Source organism: Mauremys mutica, chromosome 1, assembly GCF_020497125.1.
Source record: "Mauremys mutica isolate MM-2020 ecotype Southern chromosome 1, ASM2049712v1, whole genome shotgun sequence".
In the NCBI taxonomy this organism is placed as follows: Eukaryota; Metazoa; Chordata; order Testudines; family Geoemydidae; genus Mauremys; species Mauremys mutica.
In genome coordinates this window covers 110,076,577-110,098,405 of record NC_059072.1, presented here as the reverse complement: position 1 = coordinate 110,098,405, position 21,829 = coordinate 110,076,577, and the positions used below count along the sequence as shown (strand labels likewise).

Genomic DNA, 21,829 nt, shown 5'->3' with positions numbered 1-21,829 from the left:
AAACCTTTCCAGCTGGAGGTTCCAGATGCAGGGACCTTCCCTCCAGCTCCACCTGCCTATCCCCTCCAGGGAGCCAGCCCTCAGCAGACTTACATTCATTCTCAAAAAGATGGAACTGCATCCCCAACAGGCCAACTGACTTGCAAAATGTGTAGGTCGAGGAGCTTTTCTTCTTGGGGCAAAGCTTGAGGATCTGTCAAAGGAGAAACATCAGCAGCTAAGGACACTGGGAAAGAATGAGGCACGAAAAATGCAAACTAGTTGGAGTGTACTCCAGCATCAGAGTGATGAATGGTAACCCACAGGCTCTTTGTTTAGTGATTTCCCTGCCATGCCACTCTGCATGCTGAACTTACAGCAGTCCTTCAGAATGTCTATGTACACAAAGCTCCGGATCCCACCGTCCTTGCTCCTTAGATGGCCTCTCTTTGACACTTTCCCATTTGCAACTTTGCAAGCAGATCCTTGTGGGCCAGAGCATGCCATTGAAGGCATGGGCTAGCAGTGAGGGTATTACAGAGCCATCCACAACATGCCTTCCAGAGAGCCAGGGGTACAGGGTAAGTGTGCATGCTGCACTGCCCCTTAGAAGATGTAGCACATTCTCCCCTGCTCATCTGGCCATTGTCTTGCATCTCTTCTCTGCCCCCTTTCAGTTGGCTAGTGCCCCGGGGGACACTAGCAGGGAGCAGTCCCTACCCTCAAGCTCCTGTATGGGGAGTACAATGCGGGGTGAGCATACAAGAAGCCTTCCCCCCTTATGTGCATATGCAAGGGACAGGCACAGTCCGAGCCGATACTGGAACGACCATCTTCCCAATCCACCTTTAAATCACTCCCGAAAACTCATGTCTTACCATTAGGCTTCTAGTGCTGCACTTTTCTCCCACCCTGTCTGCTCCCAGTCTTGCTCCTGATTGTTCAGTGTTTGCCTGGTGTTTGCCTAAATTAGACTGCAAGCTCTGGGGTAGGGAATGTGTTTTTAAAGTGCCATGGACATCTGTGTCTCTACGTGAATAATGAATAATCTACACTGAATGCGGCAGTGGCTTGGCAGTGTCCATCATGAAGGATTTAGACAGCAGGGGAGCTCTGCCTGCCTCGGCACTGACAGATAAAGAACTGAGCTTCACTGAGAGGAATGGAGTTACTGTGGAAAGTACTGACCTTGCTTTGTTAGCGTGACACAGAACCACCATGGGACATGGCTTATTGAAGGGCCGGAGATTCCTGTAGGTACTATTGCCCCGTTTTACCATGGGGGATGCCATGGCATCTTCTTACAGTGGGAGGCGGGATTCTGTGGCCTCTTCTTATGATGTGAGGTTGGGGGCTGTCATGGCCTAGTGTTGCCAGCAGCCTATGTCCCTTCCTGCTCTACCATTTTGACAGTGTGTCCCAAAGAATTCAGAAGCTCCTTTGACATAAGAACGGCCATGCTGGGTCAGACCAATGGTCCATCTAGCCCAGTATCCTTTCTCCCAATAGTGGCCAGTGCCAGATACTTCAAGAGGGAATAAACAGAACAGGACAATTATTGAGTGATCCATCCCCTGCTGTCCAGTCCCAGCTTCTGGCGATCAGAGGTTTAGGGTCACCAAAGCATGGGGTTGCATCCCTGACCATCATGGCTAATTGCCCTTGATGGGCCTATCATCCATCAATTTATCTAGTTCTTTTTTGAACACAGTTAAACTTTTGACTTTCACAATATCTCCAGCTCCTCCTTTGGCGCCACTCCTGCCTAACATCCCAGAGCACGCTCACCACCAGCAGGTCGTTGAAGAGGAACACTTCCCTCTGGTGAGCAGCCTGCTTCTGCATTTTATTCACATCTGTCACCTCGTAAAGGCGGCTACAGCAGACCAGCCGGCGATGTGGCACAGACAAAACCTGCAAGGACCAAGAGAGAAGTTAAGTGGGAAATGTTCTCACTGTTCTCCCAACCCAAATGATTCAGTGTCACCTCTAGCTACTCAAACCTTCATGCAGTGACACCAGCTCCGCCCACCTGCATCCTTCTCCTTATCATCACTTTCCCCACAAGAACTGGCCCACACCCTTCGACTCTGAGGAACCCGATGGAGTGGTGGGGCAGGCAGTCACTGGAAGCCCTCATGTTACTGAATCAGATCACCACATGTCTGGCTTACATGGATCATGGGTGGCTGCTTCCCCTCTTCAGCATCCTGCCATCACCCCAGCTGCGGGTTTGTAACTTTCTGGCCCTCTCGAGATTATTTCACACAGTTCAGGTCAATGGTGTGTTTTTGGGTTACTCATTAGTCCCGGCCAAGGAAACCATTGGTGTTCTCTTAACCCTGGCACTCCTCAGGGAGCTCCTGGGAGAGCTGGCTGAGATCACTTTCTATCAGATTTTTCCTTTCCTATGTCCTCACAAAACCTGAAAGAGAGTCTGAAGCACTGCAGTGTATCTTGGAGATGTCAGCAGGCAGGGCCTGTGATAAGACTCTTGGCTAGAGGATGAGTGCACCAGCTAAGACAAATTCTGGCTAAGGGAGCTCCAAAACCATTAAGAAAGAATGAGATTGCAAGAAAGAAGGGAATCCAAGAAAAGGGAGCAAATGTTAAAGGACAGAAGGGAGTGGAAGGGGAGAAAGAAGGGACTATGGGAAAGAGTTGAATGGAGAAGGAAGGATGCAACTGCAACAGAAAGCGGGGTAGAGGAGGAGACGAGAGGAGATTACAGAAGCGAGGGAAGTAGAGGTGAGAAGAATAGAGCAGAGGTTAAGAACTCACTGTTTTCATCCCTACTATGGATTTCTCCACCTTGGTGACATAGGTCACATGATCCTCATTGGATTTGAGCTCTTTCTGTTGGATCCTCTCATAGATCCCCACTACCAGCTCCCGGGGAATGTCAGCGCCGTCGTCCACCCCTGCAAAGCACAGATAATGTAGAGCAGGCTAGGCAGAGAGCAAGGAAAGAGCCGACAGTCCTCAGCATGCACCAATTGCCTCCTTTACACAGTGTGTCTAGTCAGTGTGGGGGAGATGGGGAGGAAGCAATAATCTTTTGGTATAATATACTGCCTTCTCTGCTGATATAATGGTATAATCTGGAGAATGCAAAGGATTCCATTATTCCACCTCTTTGCATGCTGGCTTCTTTCCATGTGTTCCCTGCCATTTTATAGTCACACTTTCATATTTATAGAGCTTGGGCCACTCAGCAATAAAACCTGCATTGATTTCATATAACCATTGATTTAGAGATGGAAGAGACCTATTAGGAGATCCAGCCCATTCCCCTGCCAATGCAGGATCGTGGCTCAATTGTATCTTTACTAGTTGCTTGGTCTGGTCTAGTTGTAAGTGTCCCCAGTAGCGGGGCTTCAACCACTTCCATTCAAGATTAAGAGATGATGTGTATGTGGATCATGGTTAGATGACAACTAAAGTGAGACCCAAGATAAGAGAAGGCAGGTGTGGATAGCAAGGAGGAGAGGGCTGAGGATAGACAGAGGGAATAGCATGCAATTAAGGGAGGGGAGATTTAGGCTATCCGGAAATCTTGTCCAAATATTGGAAGTACCAAGATGGGAAAGGAGGTGTTCCAGGAGATCCAAGAGGATGTAACTAGGATGCAATCAAGCAAAGGAAAATTTCAATATCAGAGAGAACTTCTGAACTGTGATATCTATTAAACTGTCTCTCAAGAAAAGTGGTGGAAACCCCACCCTTTGAGTCTTTTAAAAGTGAGCTGGACATATTGCTGGAGAATATACTGTAGAAGACAATTCTGCACTGATCCACTGGGTGATGGACTAGCTAGGACCTAACAGGTCTTTTCCAACTCAACCTTCTGCCACTCTGATTCACAGAGAGCAGCAGCCCTGGTTACAGACACCCCAGTTTGTCTTTGGCTTCAGACCTAGCGCACAGAATCTGGACCAGCAGGAGTTATGCCTACCTGGGGCAACACCCTCACCTCTCAGGTTCCGGATGAAGTCCTCCAGCATCATCTTCCTGTCGGGTTTGATGTTGGGGCTGTACATGTCCGTGTTGAGGAGGATGATCGCGAAGGCCAGGATGAAAATGGTGTCCGGGTTATGGAACTGCTGGACCACGTCCGGGTTACACATACAGTACCGCTGGCTGTAGTGGGAGGGATGCCCAGACATACTATGGAGACCCCAGAGTGGAAATCAAAGGCCAGTCTACCCCAGATGTGCACGTGGCAGGGCCCAGACTGCTCCCCCTCAACTGGACCTCAGTATGAAGGAGCAAATCACTCCTTTACAACCACACTTGCCTTCCTCTCACACAAACTGGGAGTATCTGGCTGTTCTCCTAAGGCACAACTTATGCGCCAAGGGCAAATTGTGTCATCTAAGCATCAGCTCTACTGCCCCACAGGGAGCTCAGGGTGCAACTGTGTCCCAGGGGGCTCCACAGGCTGGTGTACCCTGCTCCCCTAAGCGTGGCTGGTGGGGGTGAAGCCCTGGGCCCACCTACTACTTCCCTGTTTTGGGGCACAGTACCCACAGGCATGTGCTGAAAGAGCAACCCCAGTGCCATTATGGCTGCTCCTTGTGTGTGGGTCGCACACGCAGGGGTGGGGAGGTTCGTTGTGTGCTCTCCCCGCTGCACAGCCCATGTAAGGGACCATCTCACTCTGGCCCCAGGATGCTGTGCAGTCCTAGAAACCTGTAACTGCCTCAGTCCTCCAAGGGATTTCCCGCTCTGCACCATGAATACCACTGAGTTCCTGCGAGACAGACATCTCTGTGCCTGCAGGACAGATGGGATTTACCCGTTAGCCTGTCTCAGGAATTACCCTTCCTTCAAAGGGAGGTTTAGCTCTGTCACTCCCTCTCCTTTGTCCTACAGCTGCAGAAGTGTTAACTACCCACTTCACCTTGAATTGTCTCTTGCATCAGGGATTAAATCCTTGTGCTAAACAATCTGTTCCACCATGTATTTAGCTGTGACACGCTGCATACCTTTCCCAGACCTGAAGAAGAGCTCTGTATAGCTCAATAGCTTGTCTCTCTCACCAACAGAAGCTGGTCCAATAGAAGATATTACCTCACCTACCTCCTCTCTCTAGTATCCTGGGACCAGCACAGCTACAACACTGTAAACAACACTCTCACTGCAGTCAATCTTTTACTCTACCTATTTCCTGCCACCCCCACGTCCCAGCTCTTATTTTCCTCAGTGTAAACAGTGGGTGTCTCACACCCAGCAGGGCCACAGGCACATTGCAGCAACGGCTCTCCTACCTGAAGGCCTCAATTAGCCGTTCCACCTTCTGAGCCTCTCCCTGCACACGGATGTGGGCCTGGAATTTCCGCAAAGCTTCATCCAGCTCCATGCCCGAGAAGTCCATCTCGTCCACCACACAGCTAAGGGGAGAGGAACACAAACTCCTTCATCGCCAAGCCCACAATAACACTCTTTCTGAAGAGACACAGGGTGGACTCATTAAGCAACCTACCAAGGCAGACAGTGATGCCAGCAGAACTTCCTACAGATTCTACAGCATGTGAGTAATTCCGATGGATAGCCATGTATTTATTTCTTCATTTATTTCCTGTCGTCTGTCCATTGCTCCAGGGCCGGCTCTAGACCCCAGCGCGGCAAGCACGCGCGTGGGGCGGCCCTTTCCCGGGGGGGGCGGCAGGCTGGGCCGGTGGACCTGCCGCAGTCATGCCTGCGGAAGGTCCACCGGAGCCCCGGGACGACCGGACCTGCCGCAAGCATGACTGCGGAGGGGGCGCTCGTCCCGCGGCTCCAGTGGACCTCCCGCAGGCATGACTGCGGACGGTTCGCTGGTCCCGCGGCTCGGCTGGACCTCCCGCAGGCATGCCTGCGGCAGCTCAAGCAGAGCCACCGGACCTGCGAACCGTCCGCAGCTGCGGGAGGTCCAGCCGAGCCGCGCGACCAGCGGACCCTCCGCAGTCATGCCTGCGGGAGGTCCGCTGCTCCCGCGGCTCCGGGGCGCCTCCCGGGCATGACTGCTTGGGGCGGCCAAAAACGTAGAGCCGCCCCTGCATTGCTCACACACTGACCCATGCAGTGACCCAATACATTCACTCACTGCCACTCCTACTACTACTCATCCCCTCCAATCCATCCACAACCTGTCCACTCATCTATCCCTCTCTTATACACCAGCAATTCATGCCGTTGTCTCTCCATGCACATCTATCACCATTCATTTATACACCCCATCCCCCTTACCGTCTGTACCTTCCTCACATCTCCTCCCTCAGGCCCTGAGCTGGAGAAGTTTTCCTCTGGATAATCATTAGCAGGTTCATGGCAGCAGCCACCTCTGTAGATGTAACATTTAAAAATAGAAAGCTCTTCCAGTGCATTGTTTCCCTGCACTGAGCCCAGTGCTTAATTTGTAATGAAAGAGGTGCTGGGGCTCAAGCAATTTTTTTACTTTCATAACTGATGCAGCAAGCTCCGAGGTGCCGGGGCTATGAACTGCCAAGCCCAGAGGTGCCGGGGCTCAGCTCTTGCACAAATTCAGCACTGACCGAGCCCCAGTGATAACTCTTGTTGCCAGAGTCTAGGACACTGTGGAAAGAAACACCCCTCTATGCCTACTTCCTTTCTACTTTGGCTCTGAATTAGTGAAAGCTGAGCTCCCCTTCAGGCAAGTGAGACCAACTGCACCTCCCCCTCCCCCTGCTCCTTGCAACTCTGCCATGTTGGGGTTAAAGTCTACACATCATAATTTGTACATCTCCTGCTCCCTACTGGCTATTCCTTCACACCCCTTCTTCACACACTTTGAGAAAGGCTGCTTTACACACTTCAGCATGTGACACTTCCTCTCCTTTCTTGCACTCACTTCTTGTTTTGAAGGTTTTCTTCCCAGATGTAACAGCTGCAGACTTGCTTTTTTCTCTATAAAATCAAAGCTGGAGGGCAGCTGAGAGGCCCATCTGTGCGGCCCCCATTTAGTCCTTTGTCCCCCGCCCAGAGGATCATGCCCAGCACTTTGGGAAATGCAGAGCTAGTAGAAATGGCAAAGAAGTGACAAAATCTGGTTTAGCCAGTTCCGCTGGGCTTGACACTCTGTTTGTCTGGCAGATTTCCTTAGGTTCCAGCAGCATTTTAAAGGTTCTCTACGGTCTTTATAAGGTACAAACTGTAGCATTTAGGTGCTTGTTCACTGACACTCAACTCTATAGTACTTCTCATGGGACTCCAGCAAGGAGGGTCATTTCTTTCCAAAAGAGGCAGGGATTGTGGAAGCTGAGCTTGGACTGCCTTGGCCAGTGGGTCAGTAGCCACAAGCTCTGCAAGAGTGACAGAATCTCCTCAGCCTCCAGGACCTTGGTGCAAAGGCAGCTCAGCCTCCAACTCAATGAAACTGCCTCTCCCCAGAGCTGGCTGCACTAACAGAAGTAAGACGGGGGTGAGGCTCAATGAGAGTGGGTTCCTGCATCCATGTCAAGGATCACACAGCTCTTCCATGTGCCATAACCGAAGAAGGCCTGCTCATTTTTCCATACAAGCACCACTGTGCCTCAGAGATGGCTACGACCATGCAACCAGATGGACTAAGAGGCAGGGAAGCAGAGGACAGTGTAACTGCCTGAGCACGTCCCCGCCAGATTCCTGACCAGCCAGCACTGTGAACAGGGCCAGCTCCAGCTTTTCTGCCGCCTCAAGCAGCAAAAAAATAAAAATAAAATAAAATAAAATAAAAGAGCACTTCGGCGGCCGTTCAATCACGCCGCTTCTTCGGCGGCAGTTCGGCAGCGGGTCCTCCCTCTCTTCCTCTTTGGTGGCAATTCGGCGGCAGCTCAAAGAGGAAGAGAGGGAATGAGGGACCCACCGCCGAATTGCCGCTGAGGACCCGGAAGTGCTACCCCGATACCAGACGGAGTGCCGCCCCTTTGAGTTGGCCGCCCCAAGGACCTGCTTCCTACGCTGGTGCCTGGAGCGGCCCTGACTGTGGAACAAGTGATGAAAGACTGTTCTCAGAGTCCATCCAGCTCTGCAGTGCACACTGGGACAGGACTTTAGGAGTCTGGTGACTGCTGAGTGCAGACATGCGCATTTAAGTTGATAGCTGCATACCTCAAAAATGAGGATTGGTATTTTGATTCAAGACACCCCCAACAACCTGGGACGTAAGAGAGCTCAAAACGCAGGCACCTGGCATCCCCTGGGGGTCAGAGTCCAGATGCCTAGCTTTCCCTGGGGATGGGATCTGGGGCCTGGCACCCAGTGGGATCATTTTTCACTGTTATTACATTCCTAGCTGCTTCTCCTTGGGCCTCATGCCCACAGGTAGTATGCCCAGAGGCACGTCACCCACTGATAGCAAAACGTATGTAGAGGCATCATGCCAGTGATGATTGTGCCGCAAGGCATTTAGCAGAGGACTAATCGTGGCAATGGAGACTCATGGTGAAAGAGTTCTGAGAAGGCAAGAAGCAGCTGTACCGTGTGGGGCTCGCATCAGCTCAACCAAGCACAATGACCTATTTTCAAGCTTTTCCGCTCAGGTGACAATGCAGCGGGAGCTGGGCTGCAACTAAAAGCATCTGTAATGAACTCACAGCTCAGGCTCAGGGAGGGAGCTGAGGAGAGGCAGCCAGGTGGAAATTCTTAAAACCACAAGACTCAAAGATATTAATAAATAACATTCCTCTCCTAGAACTTCAGGGCAAACTGGAAGAGAAAAGCTCAGCTCACATGAGGCCGGCTGCACTGCGCATGCCAGCGGCTCCACGCGGGAACATGGCACTGCACGCACGGCTCTCCTTGCACGAGGGAGGCTGTGCCATGCACGCTAGCCCTCCCAGGGCTCAAATGGCTGCAGTGTGCATGCCAACTCACTTGGTAAGGAGACACTACTTCAGACACACCAGCCCTCCTGGTATGGGAAGTGCATGGCACAGCCTGCCAGCTTTTCTACCTCACAGCCCATTTCCCACATGAGAAGCTGCACTGTGTATACAGTCCTTTTTGCACAGTACCAACTCCCCAGTGCAGACCGCTCTCCTCACACAAGGGGGACTGCAAATACATGCCTGGCTCTTCTTACCTGAGGGGTGCTCTGCCAGGCCCATAGACCTCGTGACATGAGAGTGTCTGTGCAGGAGCAGAAGCTGGGCTGTGCACAAGTACCTGTCACATGCGATCTGCATTGTGTACATGTCTCCTCCCCGTCCCAAAGGCGTACTGCACACCTGGCTCTCCTTGCACTAGGGAGGCAGTGGCATGCACAGCTCCCTCCTGCATAACTCAGATTTTATCGGGGATATTGCACACAGTTGGCAGCACTAGGCAAACGTCTCTCCCCATCCCCCCATTATCAATCTGTAGATAAACTAAATCCACAGTCTCACCTCTGGTGCAGAAGCTTTTGCACAGCCCCTGCTCAAATCCTCTTGTAATGCAAATCTCCCGGGGCCCCTCAACAGGGGACGCTAACTCCTTGGTGAGTGTGGTTGTTTTGGGGGTAGCCAGGAAGTCTCCTGTGCCAATCCAAGGACAGTTTAATGGGTGAAATAGCAAACTGGCTTCCTTCACTGAGAGCTGCCTCCTCATGCTTCTGGCTGTGAATTTCCATCTCCCAAGAGGAGCTCCTCTCTGCCTCGCTGCCCATTAGAGAAAGGGAAGGCAACATGTGTCTGACAGTGAGGAGAGCAGCACGCCCGCAAGGAGAATGCGTCAGAACAAACCGAGCGCTCGCATTCTAACGGTGACCTGCCCCTATTCACCGCAACGTCTCCCACGTTCCTCCTTTGGAGACAAATGAATCAGGACAGCCGCTCTGACCTTCCCAGGATCCTGTGACCCAGAGCACGAGCAATCCAGCCCCAGCGGCGCTGCCAGTTTCATTCATGGCACAGGTCAGAAGAACTGACTCATGAATGAACCAGGAACGTATGAAATTCCTGAGACAAAAACAGGGGGGATGGAAGAAAGAGGGCATGAAAGAATGAATGAAGGCAAGCAAAAAGACAGCATGAAAGGATGAATGTCAGCAAAGGCAAAAGAGCGGGTGAGCATGAAAGAATGAATAAAGGAATGAGAACAAAAGCAAGCAAGCATCAAACTAAGAAAGCACAGAAGAAAGAATGGCTGGAGAAAGAGATAAAGGCAAGAATGAGAACACTGCTCAATACTGTGAATGCTGACGTTTTTTACTGGGTCCCATCCCACACAGCTATGTGACCTGTCTGATAGTGTGTGTGGAATACGTCATAGGCAGACATCTTAAAAACCGCTTTGAAATCAGATCAGTGGTCTAGTAGCTACATGAGCTGGAGCTTTAGATCCTCATACTCTGGGCTGGCTCTGTGCAGTCCATGAGGGTGGCAGAGAATGGGTCACATCTGGCTGTCTACTGAGTCTGCTTGGCTGACTGCAGGAGCAGTGGGAATAGAATCCAGTGGGAGATGTGCTGGCACTCTTCAGTCTGAGGGTGGGTTCTTGCACTGGAAAGTCTTATTGGGTGAACAGAGAATGAAGGAATAGGATGGGATTTTCAAAAGTGCACAAGATGCTGGTAAACTCCCCTGTATAGACAAGCCCTTAGGAGCGCAGTCCTATTGACTTTCAAAGGAACTTGTGGTCTTCTGTCATTAGGCACTTTTGAAAATACAACCCATAACGTGTTCATATACCACAGAGTACCTAGCTACCATGCTGATGATTGTAGATTTCATTGGGTAAGATGAAATTAGATGACAGAGAGAGAGGGAGGGGTAGGTGGGTGGAAGGGAGAGTATTATTCAAGGGTTGTAGGGGCTTGGAAGTCCTGATTTGCGGATAGTGGGGAATAATTTACCAAACTGGCCAAGTCTTGTGCTAGTTAAAGATCTTTACATCTCTAGATATTTAACACGCATTGTGATCTGCACAGAACATTCCTCTTGTCTGCATCCAAATACACTCACTAAGCATGAATTAGAGGTCACATTATTAAAGGACGGTGCAAAAATATTTGTGCAATTATTAACTCTGTTAAATGACAAAAGAACCAGATGGCAGGTCACCTGCCCATCTGCTGAGCGGCGGCCGGTCTTTAATAGCCCAGAATGTCCTTGGAAGCCAACAGGAGTCAAGATACCCGTAGTTTGTGACCTGGGCCGTGCTGCTCAGCACTTGAGTGCACGAGGGAGGCTGGAGACTTTCACAGCTGTTTTAAAGGCTGTCCTATTATTTATTAATTTGGTTTGGTTAATTTAACCGGGCTGTGATAGGAAGAATGCTTACAGCTCACTTTTCCAGTACGAGTGTTTTGTTGCTTTTCATATTAAACTACAGCTAAATTAACACAGTAAATCTCATAAATAATTGAAATGACTTTGCAACAACGGAGGGCAGGATTCTCAGACTCACGTGTGTAATTTGTACCCTCGTGCTCTCAGTCATGCTCACTGCAAGGGTCTATTGCCCACCCAGATATGCTCTGTCAGGGGGACCCAGTGCTGCCACCCAAGCATTTGTAATAATGTGGCTACTTGTGCAGCTGAGAGAAGGAGGGAGGGCACTAGTGCTGCTGGCAGCACTGTACAGTGCAGAAAGAGCATATCTGGGCAGGCTGTAGACATTAAACACACCAATCAATGCACATAGGCTGATACAATAACATACGAGGACACTACTCTGCTGATGGGACTGGAGACACTGGTGCTCTGGTGTTGTGTTAATACACTAAGGCATGGGACTAAGGCCACGTCTATACTTACCCGCCGGGTCGACGCGGCGAGTTCGACTTCTCGGAGTTCGAACTATCGCATCTGATCTAGACGCGATAGTTCGAACTCCGGAAGCGCCGCGGTCGACTCCGGTACTCCACCGCGGCAGGAGGAGTTGCCGGAGTCGACCTTGGAGCCGCGGAGTTCGCTTCCGCGGCGTCTGGACGGTAAGTCATTCGAACTAGGGTAGTTCGAATTCAGCTACGTTATTCACGTAGCTGAATTCGCGTACCCTAGTTCGAACCAGGGGCTGTGTGTAGACCAGGGCTAAGACATCGGAGATGGGTTCTGCCATAGATTCAGTGGGCCAATTCTTGGCTAATTCATGCCAGTGTAACTATTAACTTGAAAGGAAATGCTTCCGATTTACACTGGTAAAGGGGCAATCAGGCCACTGAATGATCTTGGGCAAGTGTGATGGGATGCACTTGCCCTGAACTGGCCAAGAAGCAGGGCCGGCTCCAGAGCCCAGCGGGGCAAGCACCCGCCTGGGGCGGCCCTTTCCCGGGGGTGGGCGTCAGGCTGGGCCGGCAGACCTGCCGCAGTCATGCCTGCGGGAGGTCCACCGGAGCCCCGGGAGCAGCGGACCTGCCGCAGGCATGACTGCGGAGGGGACGCTCGGCCGGCGGCTCCCGCAGGCGTCACTGCGGATGGTTCGCTGGTCCCGCGGCTCGGCTGGACCTCACGCAGGCATGCCTGCGGCAGCTCAACCGGAGCCGCCGGACCAGCGAACCGCCCGCAGCTGCGGGAGGTCCAGCCGAGCCGCGCGACCAGCGGACCCTCCGCAGTCATGCCCGCGGGAGGTCCGCTGCTCCCGCGGCTCAGGGGCGCCTCCCGGGCATGACTGCTTGGGGCGGCCAAATTTGTAGAGCCGCCCCTTCCAAGAAGAGGCTAAACACACACTCTTGGCAGAGGAAGCCCCGCCCCCTCACCCCTGCTGGACATACTCCAACTGGAGCACTAGTATAAAAGGGAGCAACTCAGCTCCGTCAGGGCTGACCTCTGAGGAGGGAGGATGCACTTTGCAGGCTCCAGCCTGGGAGCTGCTGAAGCCCCAGACTACAGAAGCCAGAGGTGCCGAGACCCAAACGGATACCCAGGTACATAAGGATGCCCCAAAGAGGTTAGAGCTGCACAGGCCGAGAAAGCCGGAGACCTCGGAGACTCCCGGACCATGGTATCAGGGACAGGGTAGGAAGTAGCCCAGGGGGACTAGTTGTTGGAGGGGACATCAGCGTATTGCGGTTGGATCCCCGCTGACTCAGTGGCGAGAACATTTGCCACTGTCAGGGCACTGGGCTGGGACCTGGTGGAGCAGGAAGGGCTCAGGTTACCCTACCCCAGCCACCACTCACTCTTGGGTGGCGGCCCACTTCCCTGACCAGCCACTAGGCCACACAGCCCTGTGGAGGAGGGAAGCCTTATTTACTCTGGCCATTGGGCCAGATCACCCTGAGGGAGAGAGAAGCCTCAGTGACTCTGGCCACTAGGTCACATGACCCTGAGAAGAAGGGCCACCGTAGAGGCTCTGGCCATTAGGGGTTACTGCCCTGAGGATAAGGGTAGCTGGGTGGACTTAACTATGGGGCCACAATGCCCTTACCCCACCCCAAAGAGGAACGGGATGCATTTGCCCCGCAATAGCAAGTCACAGAACTTCTCTGTCTATCTGTAAAATGGACCCAATGATTCTCCTTCACCTTTGTTAAATGCTTTGAGACCTATGGCTGAAAAGTTCTTTGGAGGTGCCATGTGTGATGAGGATGGTGCTCAGGTACATTAACACACCAGGACACACAAGCACTCCCAGCAATACTGACACGCGCAGTAATAATGACATGGCATCTACATCATATTTACACCGGGATGCACGGCACAGGCTCTGTTGTACGAACCTTTCTCACTCATTTGTTTACCCAAGAGACAGATAAGAACATTGTCAATGGGGGCTGATGCACAACCTAGGGCTAGCAGGAATTATCCACTTACTGCTATCGCAACAACCCCTCTCTCTGCACTGAAGATGGGCTTGGATTTAAAGAGGCTCTGTCTGGAGATGCAGCCCACACATTGCCTGATGGGGAAAAAGGCAATTACTTTTAATGCTGGCGCTCAGCATGAAATGATTTGAGAGACCATGTGTCTCAATTACAGCAGGATCAATACACACGCAGCATATGCGACAGAAAGGCAGGATACATGGCCAGGCACCTGTGGCAATAAAATAACCCTGATATAGCATGGCATTTATGGGCCTTGAAATTTGAACCCAAGTTTGGCTCCTGATTTGACATCTCTTCCTTCCCCACAGTTATCGGGGGGAGGAGGCGGGAATTTGGGTTTCCAGTTCGGCTTTATTCATCACAGGTCCTAATTGTGGAATTTGAGTGTCAACATTCGGGAGAATGGGGGAGGGGGCACATTCCAGGTTCAGGGCCATCTCTGATTTATAACAAGATATTTAGTGCAAACCTTCCGTCCCTATGGAAAGAAAGATCTAGCAGAGAGCTATGATACGTGCTGATGGATAGATGGCTAAGGGCCCATGCTGAGCTTCTCTGGAGAGTCAGCGCTGAGTAATCTTGTCTCCCACTGACTTCAGGGACGACCTCACAGGATCAGGCCCCAAGAGAGCAGAAAGGCAGGTTGCTTTTGTACTCCTGGAGGTGGCTGTTGCTGAGGAGCAGAGGTGAGCAGACACACTGCCTCAAACCCTTCCTGCTCTCACTGCCTTGATTTTCAGGAGCGTTTGGTGTGACGTTGCACTCCATATGTTTTTATGAAAATATGCTAATGAGTTTCAATATAATGTAACTGGAATATGTTTCATGCAAAAGGTCTCTTGTAAGGTATCATTACAAAGCTTATAATCTACGGAGTGTGGTCATCCTATTTGTATAAATGTACCACTCTTGTATCTGAAACTAGAAATATAAAATATAACTCTGAGGGCCTATTGTAATTATGCAAAGTGTGGGCCATTTGTGTGGTTTGGAATCTTGACGACTCTCATTAACCAGGACAATTGTCTGCAGATGGCTCTGTTTTACCTATAAGTCTCCCTGTAGACTGTGTGCTGGCAAGCGGGTAATGAAGTCTTACAGTGACATGTGAACTGGAATCCATCTTTAACCTGGTGCTTTTCCATTGAGAAGGAGGGGGTGGGAACCCAGAGAGGGACAAAGGATTCCCGCCTTATGCAGAAGAGATATAAAGGGGTGGAACAGAACAAATGGGGCAGCCATCATGAGGAATCCCCCTAGCTACCACCTGAGCTGGAACAAGGGCTGTACCACGGGAAAGGACTGTGCCCAGACTAGGAAGGTGTCCAGTCTGTGATAGAAACTTACTGAAACATCTCTCAGGGTGAGATTTTATCTGTACTCAGTTGCATTACTGTATTAGGCTTAGATTTGCGTGTTTTATTTTATTTCACTTGGTAATTCACTTTGTTCTGTTTGTTACTACTTGGAACCACTTAGATCCTATTTAATAAAATCACTTTTTACTTATTGATTAACCCAGAGTATGTATTAATATCTGCCGGGGGGGGGGGGGGGACAGCTGTGCCTACCTCTCTATCAGTGTTATAGAAGGCGAACAATTTATAAGTTTACCCTGTGTAAGCTTTATACAGGGTAAAACGGATTTATTTGGGTTTAGCCCCCATTGGGAGTTGGGCATCTGAGTGTCAAAGGCAGGAACACTTCTGTAAGTTGCTTTCAGTCAAGCCTACAGCTGTTAGGGGACGTGGTTCAGTCCCTGGGTCTGGGTTTGCAGCAGGTTAGCGGGTCTGGCTCAAACCAGGCAGGGCACTGAAGTCCTAAGCTGCCAGGACAGGAAAGCAGGGACAGAAGTAGTCTTGGCACATCAGGTGGCAGTTTCCAAGGGGGTTCTGTGATCCAACCCATCACATTTGGCTCTGGCTCTGTCCCAGGCAGTGTTGTTTGTCATGGTCCAAGAGCAGTGCTGAGCCAGCACACAAGCAGTGGGTGTTCCACTTCATCTACTGGTGGAGAGGCCCCTACAGGGGACCCTCCCCTACATGAGTGACCTGAAGGGGAATAGATCCTTCAGGGCTGGGCAGTAAAGGAAGCCCAGGGAGGGAGACTGGCACACAGCCTGGGACCCACAGAGAAGCCAGTCTTGGAGGAAAGCCTGCCATCTCAGACAGGGGCCAGAAGACCAGGTATGACTCCTCCTGTCCCCATTCACCGTCCCACAGTCAGGAGGCAGCAGGTGAGTGATGAGCCTGCGGACCATGGTGGGGAGGAAGCCAGGACTGGCTGAAGGCAGGTGCTGGGGAAGCACATATGGGTCTCAAAAAGCCACTAGCAGTCTCCAGCCTGACGTGCAGGGCTGATGGAAGGGGCTCTGACTTGCAGGACCAGGAGAGAACCAGGGTCAGCGAAGCCTAGCGGAACGACCCACCAAGGGTAGCAGCTGAACAGGAGCAGAAGGGAGCCTGAGACAGGCCGATCAGGCAGGGGAACCCAACAGAAATGGCGCTGGAGGCAGCTGTGTGGCGAGAGACCCTCCGCCCATGGAAGCGGATGAAATGGCACTGTTGGCCAGCCCTCGGGGATTGCAAAGGTAATAACCCGTTACTTGAGTGTCTTCTAGCCAAGGCTCTCTGAGCACTTCACACCCACCCACAGCTTTGGCCCCCATATTTATTATCCCCATTTTACAGATGGACACAGGTCAGTGACAGAGCTGGGAATGGAACCAACTCTCCTGACTCCCCAACCTGTCCCATAACCACAAGGCAGCGCCTCTCCTCCCCTTGTTACCCCGGTCACCTTCTACAGCGTGCCACGGGATCTTTAACACCTGAGGAAACCGTGGGGCCTGGTCTCCCTCTTGCTCACCCCAATTTTACATGCCTATAAATCCAGTGACTCTGGTGGTTCTGGCTGCTGACTCACACCAGTGTGATCTCTCAGTCAGGCCGGGGGCTATTACGTTAACCCTAGCTGGCTGAAGGAGCTCCGGGGAAAGAGATGCTGAAAGGCCAGAACAGCGGCTGCAGCAGCACCAAAGAAAGCAGAGCCACAGCAGCCCCTCATGATGCAGTAAAGTGTGTGTAGGGGGACAGGACAAGGAGAAGGCGGAGCACGCTCACCGGTGCGGCTGGGGAGGATGTGGGGAGGGGGAGGGGCAGGCATGCTCACTCAGAGTGGGGGGGAAGGGCACTCTCAGAAGGGGCAGGGGAGGACAGAGACGGAGTGGGGAGCACATGCACTTGCAAAGAGAGTTAGGAAGGGGGCAGGGAACACTCACTCAGAAGGGGAGAGCAGTTGGGGGGAGAGGGGAGGGGTCTCCACACTTACTCCAGGACGTCCCTGTTGAACTGTTTCTTGCTGTTGCCCAGGAACTCCCCGATCATCTGGCGGCTGAGGCCCTTGCGCTGGAGCAGGAAATGTGCCACCCCGATGGGCGTGTCCGGGATGAAACCCCGAGAGATCAGGAACTGGATCCCTTTGTCTGGATTTCTGGAAGAGAAGGACAGGGACGGTGAGCCAGACACTCCCTTCGGGGCACCATGGTCTCTGGAAGGAGTCCCCTTGGGGAGTCCTCTCCCACATTCCTCCCATTAATGTGCATGCTAGTGTGGCCTAGGGGATCCATCCAGCCTGCAGGGGGGAAGCCTCATCTGGCCCTGCCATGTCACAGATTAAGGGGGTTAAAATGGTTCTGATTACAAGGACAGAAGCATCCATGGTCCCTGTCCAGCTGGTGTGTCACTCCGTGGGGCAGCCTTGACCACTCAGACTGGGGCCTCTACAGGGACTGCGAGTGCACTGAGAACCTAGTGGTGAGGACACAGCCTAAACAGGCCATAACCTTCCCCGCAGCCCCAACCCCGAAGCAGCTCTGTGTGTTGTGTCAGTATGTTTGTCCCTCTCTGGGTATGGCTACAATTGCAGGTGTGCAGCACTGGGAGTTACAGCTGTCTTCGTACAGCTGTGTAGGGAAAGCGCTGGTGTGTGGCCACACTCACAGCTACCAGCGCTGCAGTGTGGCCACATTTGCAGCATTTGCAGCACTGTTGGGAGTGATGCATTATGGGCAGCTATCCCAGCGTTCAAGTGGCAGCAACGTGCTTTTCAAAAGAGGGGGGTGGGGTGGAGTGTGACAGGGAGTGGGGGAGAGAGAGAGAGTGGATTTTTGGAGCCGACACTGTGTATCAGCTCCCTGCCTTGCAAAATCTGAAAATTTCCTCGACCCCTCATTTACTCTTAACTGCAAACAGCCTGCAGACCAGATAAGCAGCTGCTCCAACGGACTCCTTTCTCCCCCCCCCCCCCGCCCCCGCTGTTTCTCTCCTCAAGCAAACACTCATCCCCCTGCCTGCCTCATTCACAGCAAGGTAGTGGGTTATCTCAATTGATTGTTCACAGTCAGTTACAGATTGATCACAGCAAACAGGAGCTGTGTTTGTTTTTGAGATAAGCAGCTCCCGGAGCCCCGAGTTCACAACAAAACAAAGAGAAGCATCATAACAAAACAAAGAGAGTAATTTAGTTAAAAGCATTCTGGGATATCTCCTAATACCCTGGAGGCCAATAACAGCACTGGTGTGTGGCCACACTTTACGAGCAGCGCTGCAGCACCAGCGCTGCAATCGTTATACCCCAAGCAGACCCAGGTGTACAGCCAGCGCTGCAGCCAGGGAGTTGCAGCGCTGGATGTGCCCTGCAGGTGTGGACAGTTACTAATTGCAGCGCTGGAAAGCCTCCACCAGCGCTGCAACTCTCAAGTGTAGCCATACCCTCCGTCTGCTTATGGAGCTCTCTGAGAGTTGCACGTGTGTGACTCTGCAAGTGGGTGTAGTTCTGCAAGTGTCTGCGCCTGAGTGTGTGTTGTTTGTGTGCGCCTCTGCACGTGTCTTCATGAGCATCTCTGAGATCATGTGTGTTTCTGTGCACAAATATACACAATGCGTGTGTAACCCATGTGTGTTTATGTGTGTGCATCTGGGTGCAGGTGTATCTATGTGGCCCTGTGTGTGTGTGAGCATGTATGTGTGAGTGTGCATGTCTGTGTATGGCACACAGGGGCGTACTGAAGGTTTGCACGAATCTCTTTTGTCCCTATTCCCCTGCCCCTCCGGCAGGCTGTCACTTGTGATGCACTCTAGCAGACAGCACTCTGGCTGTCAGTCAGATGCACAGGGAAATTGGTGAACACTGAGATGATTTCCAAATTCCTCGTGGTTCTCCAATCCAGGATGGTTGGTGCTTCCTCATGAGGGAGGCAGGAATGTCCCATTTCTGTCGTTAGCCCTGGCGCTGGGGAATTTTGCAAAGGCTTAATGAATGAATTTGCACAAGCAGCTTCTTGGGGGAAACAGCACAGTTCACAATAGCACATGAGTGCTTGATTCCTCCGTGACTTCCACTGCTCAGATCTACCGGGTGATTCGGGACTGTGCAAACAACTCCTCCGTACCTAGGATGGAACAGCATGCCAGAGAGTGCATCGTCCCCTGTAGGAGAGCCCATGGGGCAGACAAGAGTGCATGAACCAGAAATATACCCAATACCATGGAATTACATGAACAGAATGAACTGAAAATTGATGAAGTGATAATCCTAGTGGAAAAACAGCAACTCATCCCATTCAGTATGTACATGGGAGTTTGGTCAAATACCCCAGTGAACAACCCAGGCTCACTTAGTCCATTAAGCGCTACTTAACACACCATGTACATCGGGCAAAATGCACTTGCCGTGCTACCCCACGAGGCTTGTGTGTCACCTCTGAAGAGTCAGTGTAAAGAACACTTCCAAACACAAGCATTACAAGGGGTTGTGTTGTGTTGAATTCAAATTCAGCAGTGAAAGAGTTTGGAAAGTGCACCTGCAAATGCACCTCTGGGGCACCTCAGCAGATGCCCAAATGCCAGGGGCTGATCTCAGCTACAGGTGCAAATCCAGAGTAATTCCACTGAAGCCAGTGGGTTTACTCTGGATTTACCCTAGTGTACCTAAGAGCTGAATGTGGCCTGCGAATGGAACTGTCATACCATGGGGATGGATGTACGGGTTGGGGAAAGGGGTGGGGGGGAAGGATGGTGCAGGAAAAGTAACAAACAGGAAGATGTAAAATAAAGCAGGTCCCACCCCCATCTCCCTTTAATTTACATTTCATCAGTCGCATGCTCCCTTGGCTGCAACTAGAAGATAATATGATGTACACACTCGAAACTCCCATTGACTAAAAAGGAGCTTTCCCCCTGCTTTTGCCAGAGGCAGAATTTGTTCCCCATAAAATACCAATAGGTGTGATGCACTCTCAAGTAGCACAGTGACTGAATGCCACACTGTGCTCTGTGCCAGTTACCTTCATTTATTTTATCCACATTATGTATCTTACAACTCCACTAACATCACTTCTGAATTTGGCCCCTGGTGTTCTCCTCTGTCCCTGAGACGCTAAGCCTGGCCAGTATGTGCTGCGGGATTCTTACAGTCTTGCTGGCTTTCCCTCCACCTACACAGCTAGCTGCCCATGCACAAACACAGTTATTAGAGCAACACTGCATCATAAGGAATGCTCCAGCCCAGGAACTCCACCCCCTCGCTGTGGAGTGCGGACTGAGTAAAGTGCCACAGCATAAAGCAATCACTACGTTCCCAGGGGCCAGGTCCAATCCAGAGTATCACTTGCTGAAAACTCAGATGGGGACTAAATAGCACAGTGAGATTGCTAATAGACCGTGGAGCCTGTCACTTTTCAGTCAGGCCAGTGGTGACTGTTCGATGGCACTATAAGAAATGGGTTTTCTGGGCTCAGGCTAGTTTCTAGTGGGCAGCGTCCACATCACTATAAGTACCAATCGAGTAGCCTCTTTGCTGGAAGTCTCAGTAGGGAGGCTAAGGACTGCATGGGCTATATGGACTGAACTGCCTTCTCAGCCCCAGAGACAGTCCCCTCTGGGGCTCACTGGTGTGTCTCTGCAGAAGAAGCTTGTCCTACTGCTGCCCTTTCTGCACAAGTGCCTAAATAGAAGACTTCACTCTCCCGGACTGACAAGCTGGCACCTTCCCTCTTCCCAACTAAATGTCTTTCCGAAAAAACTGACTCTGACAGGGGACAGGCACGGGACTGGTCACAACCAGGTGGAAGGCATGGCCAGGAGAATGTGGTTCTGAACAATGCGTATGTGACATGACTCCAGTCACACAGAGACCTAAGAGATGTGGTCAGCGAGTGGAAGAAGACCAAAAGCAGTCAACAAGCTGCTGATTCATTGTATGTGCATCAGCCAAAGTGACTGCAGGAGTTGCAGGGAAAAAACATTCACACCCCCTGCTTTACCATCAGCTCAGTGCTCATGTCAGCTACATACACAATTCGAGCCAGACGAAGACAGATTGGTGCAGGCACAGTTGCCAGGCATGTCTGCGAATATATAAACATTTAGCTTGCAAAAAGCTGAGCACTGAGTCCATCTTCAATAAAACACCCATTCAGACCCAAACAGACCTGAGGCCTGTCTCTGTAAAACAACTGGGCAGACCTGAGCCTATCTCCTATGTAACCAACCCTGTGTGCCACAAACCCACCTCCAGTGTCCATCTTCTCTGTGCTCCAGTCTCCACACGACTGCCAGCCAGACCTGAGGACACCCCAAGCCTCTTTCTGATAGAACATATTCAGACTTGTTCATGTTCCATTCCCATCTCAGGCAAAATGTCCACCCACATCTCTGTGTGCCCCTAAATCTGTCTCAGAGTAAAACATCCATCCAGAACCAGGCCCAAACCCATCTGGTAAACACCCAAAAGATGTGGGTGTGCTCTGAGACCATCTCTATAAAGCACCCATCCAGACCCCTTTGTCCTCAAATCACTGACTTCATAATTCACATACCCAATCCATGTGCATCATTCACTCATCTCCTATCCAGGACTGTGTGTACCCCATAAAAAGGCCCATCTTAATGTGTGTGTGCAAAATTTCCCCCTAGTATGCAGCCTGGGCTATCCTCAGAAATCATTCTGCTAACGTCACCATCCAGGGACTGGAATGAATACCAAAGTGAAGAGTGATATGATCAGATTGTGAAAGGGCAAAGAACTGTATTTCTCAGGGTTCATTGCAGTCAAGAG

At 51.4% G+C, this 21,829-nt stretch overlaps 1 protein-coding gene across 3 annotated transcripts in view; it reads right to left on the bottom strand.

Annotated features, from left to right (window-relative positions):
• The window catches only part of IQSEC3 (IQ motif and Sec7 domain ArfGEF 3), a 69,255-nt gene that overhangs the window by 12,365 nt on the left and 35,061 nt on the right, over positions 1-21,829 (bottom strand). For all 3 annotated transcript variants that reach the window (XM_044993526.1, XM_044993543.1, XM_044993535.1), the window contains 6 exons: positions 17,042-17,203; positions 5,250-5,372; positions 3,953-4,119; positions 2,761-2,900; positions 1,768-1,893; positions 94-193 (listed from right to left, as the gene is read on the bottom strand). In XM_044993526.1, coding sequence (XP_044849461.1) covers positions 94-193; positions 1,768-1,893; positions 2,761-2,900; positions 3,953-4,119; positions 5,250-5,372; positions 17,042-17,203 — 818 coding nt within the window. The remainder of the gene's footprint in view (positions 1-93; positions 194-1,767; positions 1,894-2,760; positions 2,901-3,952; positions 4,120-5,249; positions 5,373-17,041; positions 17,204-21,829) is intronic.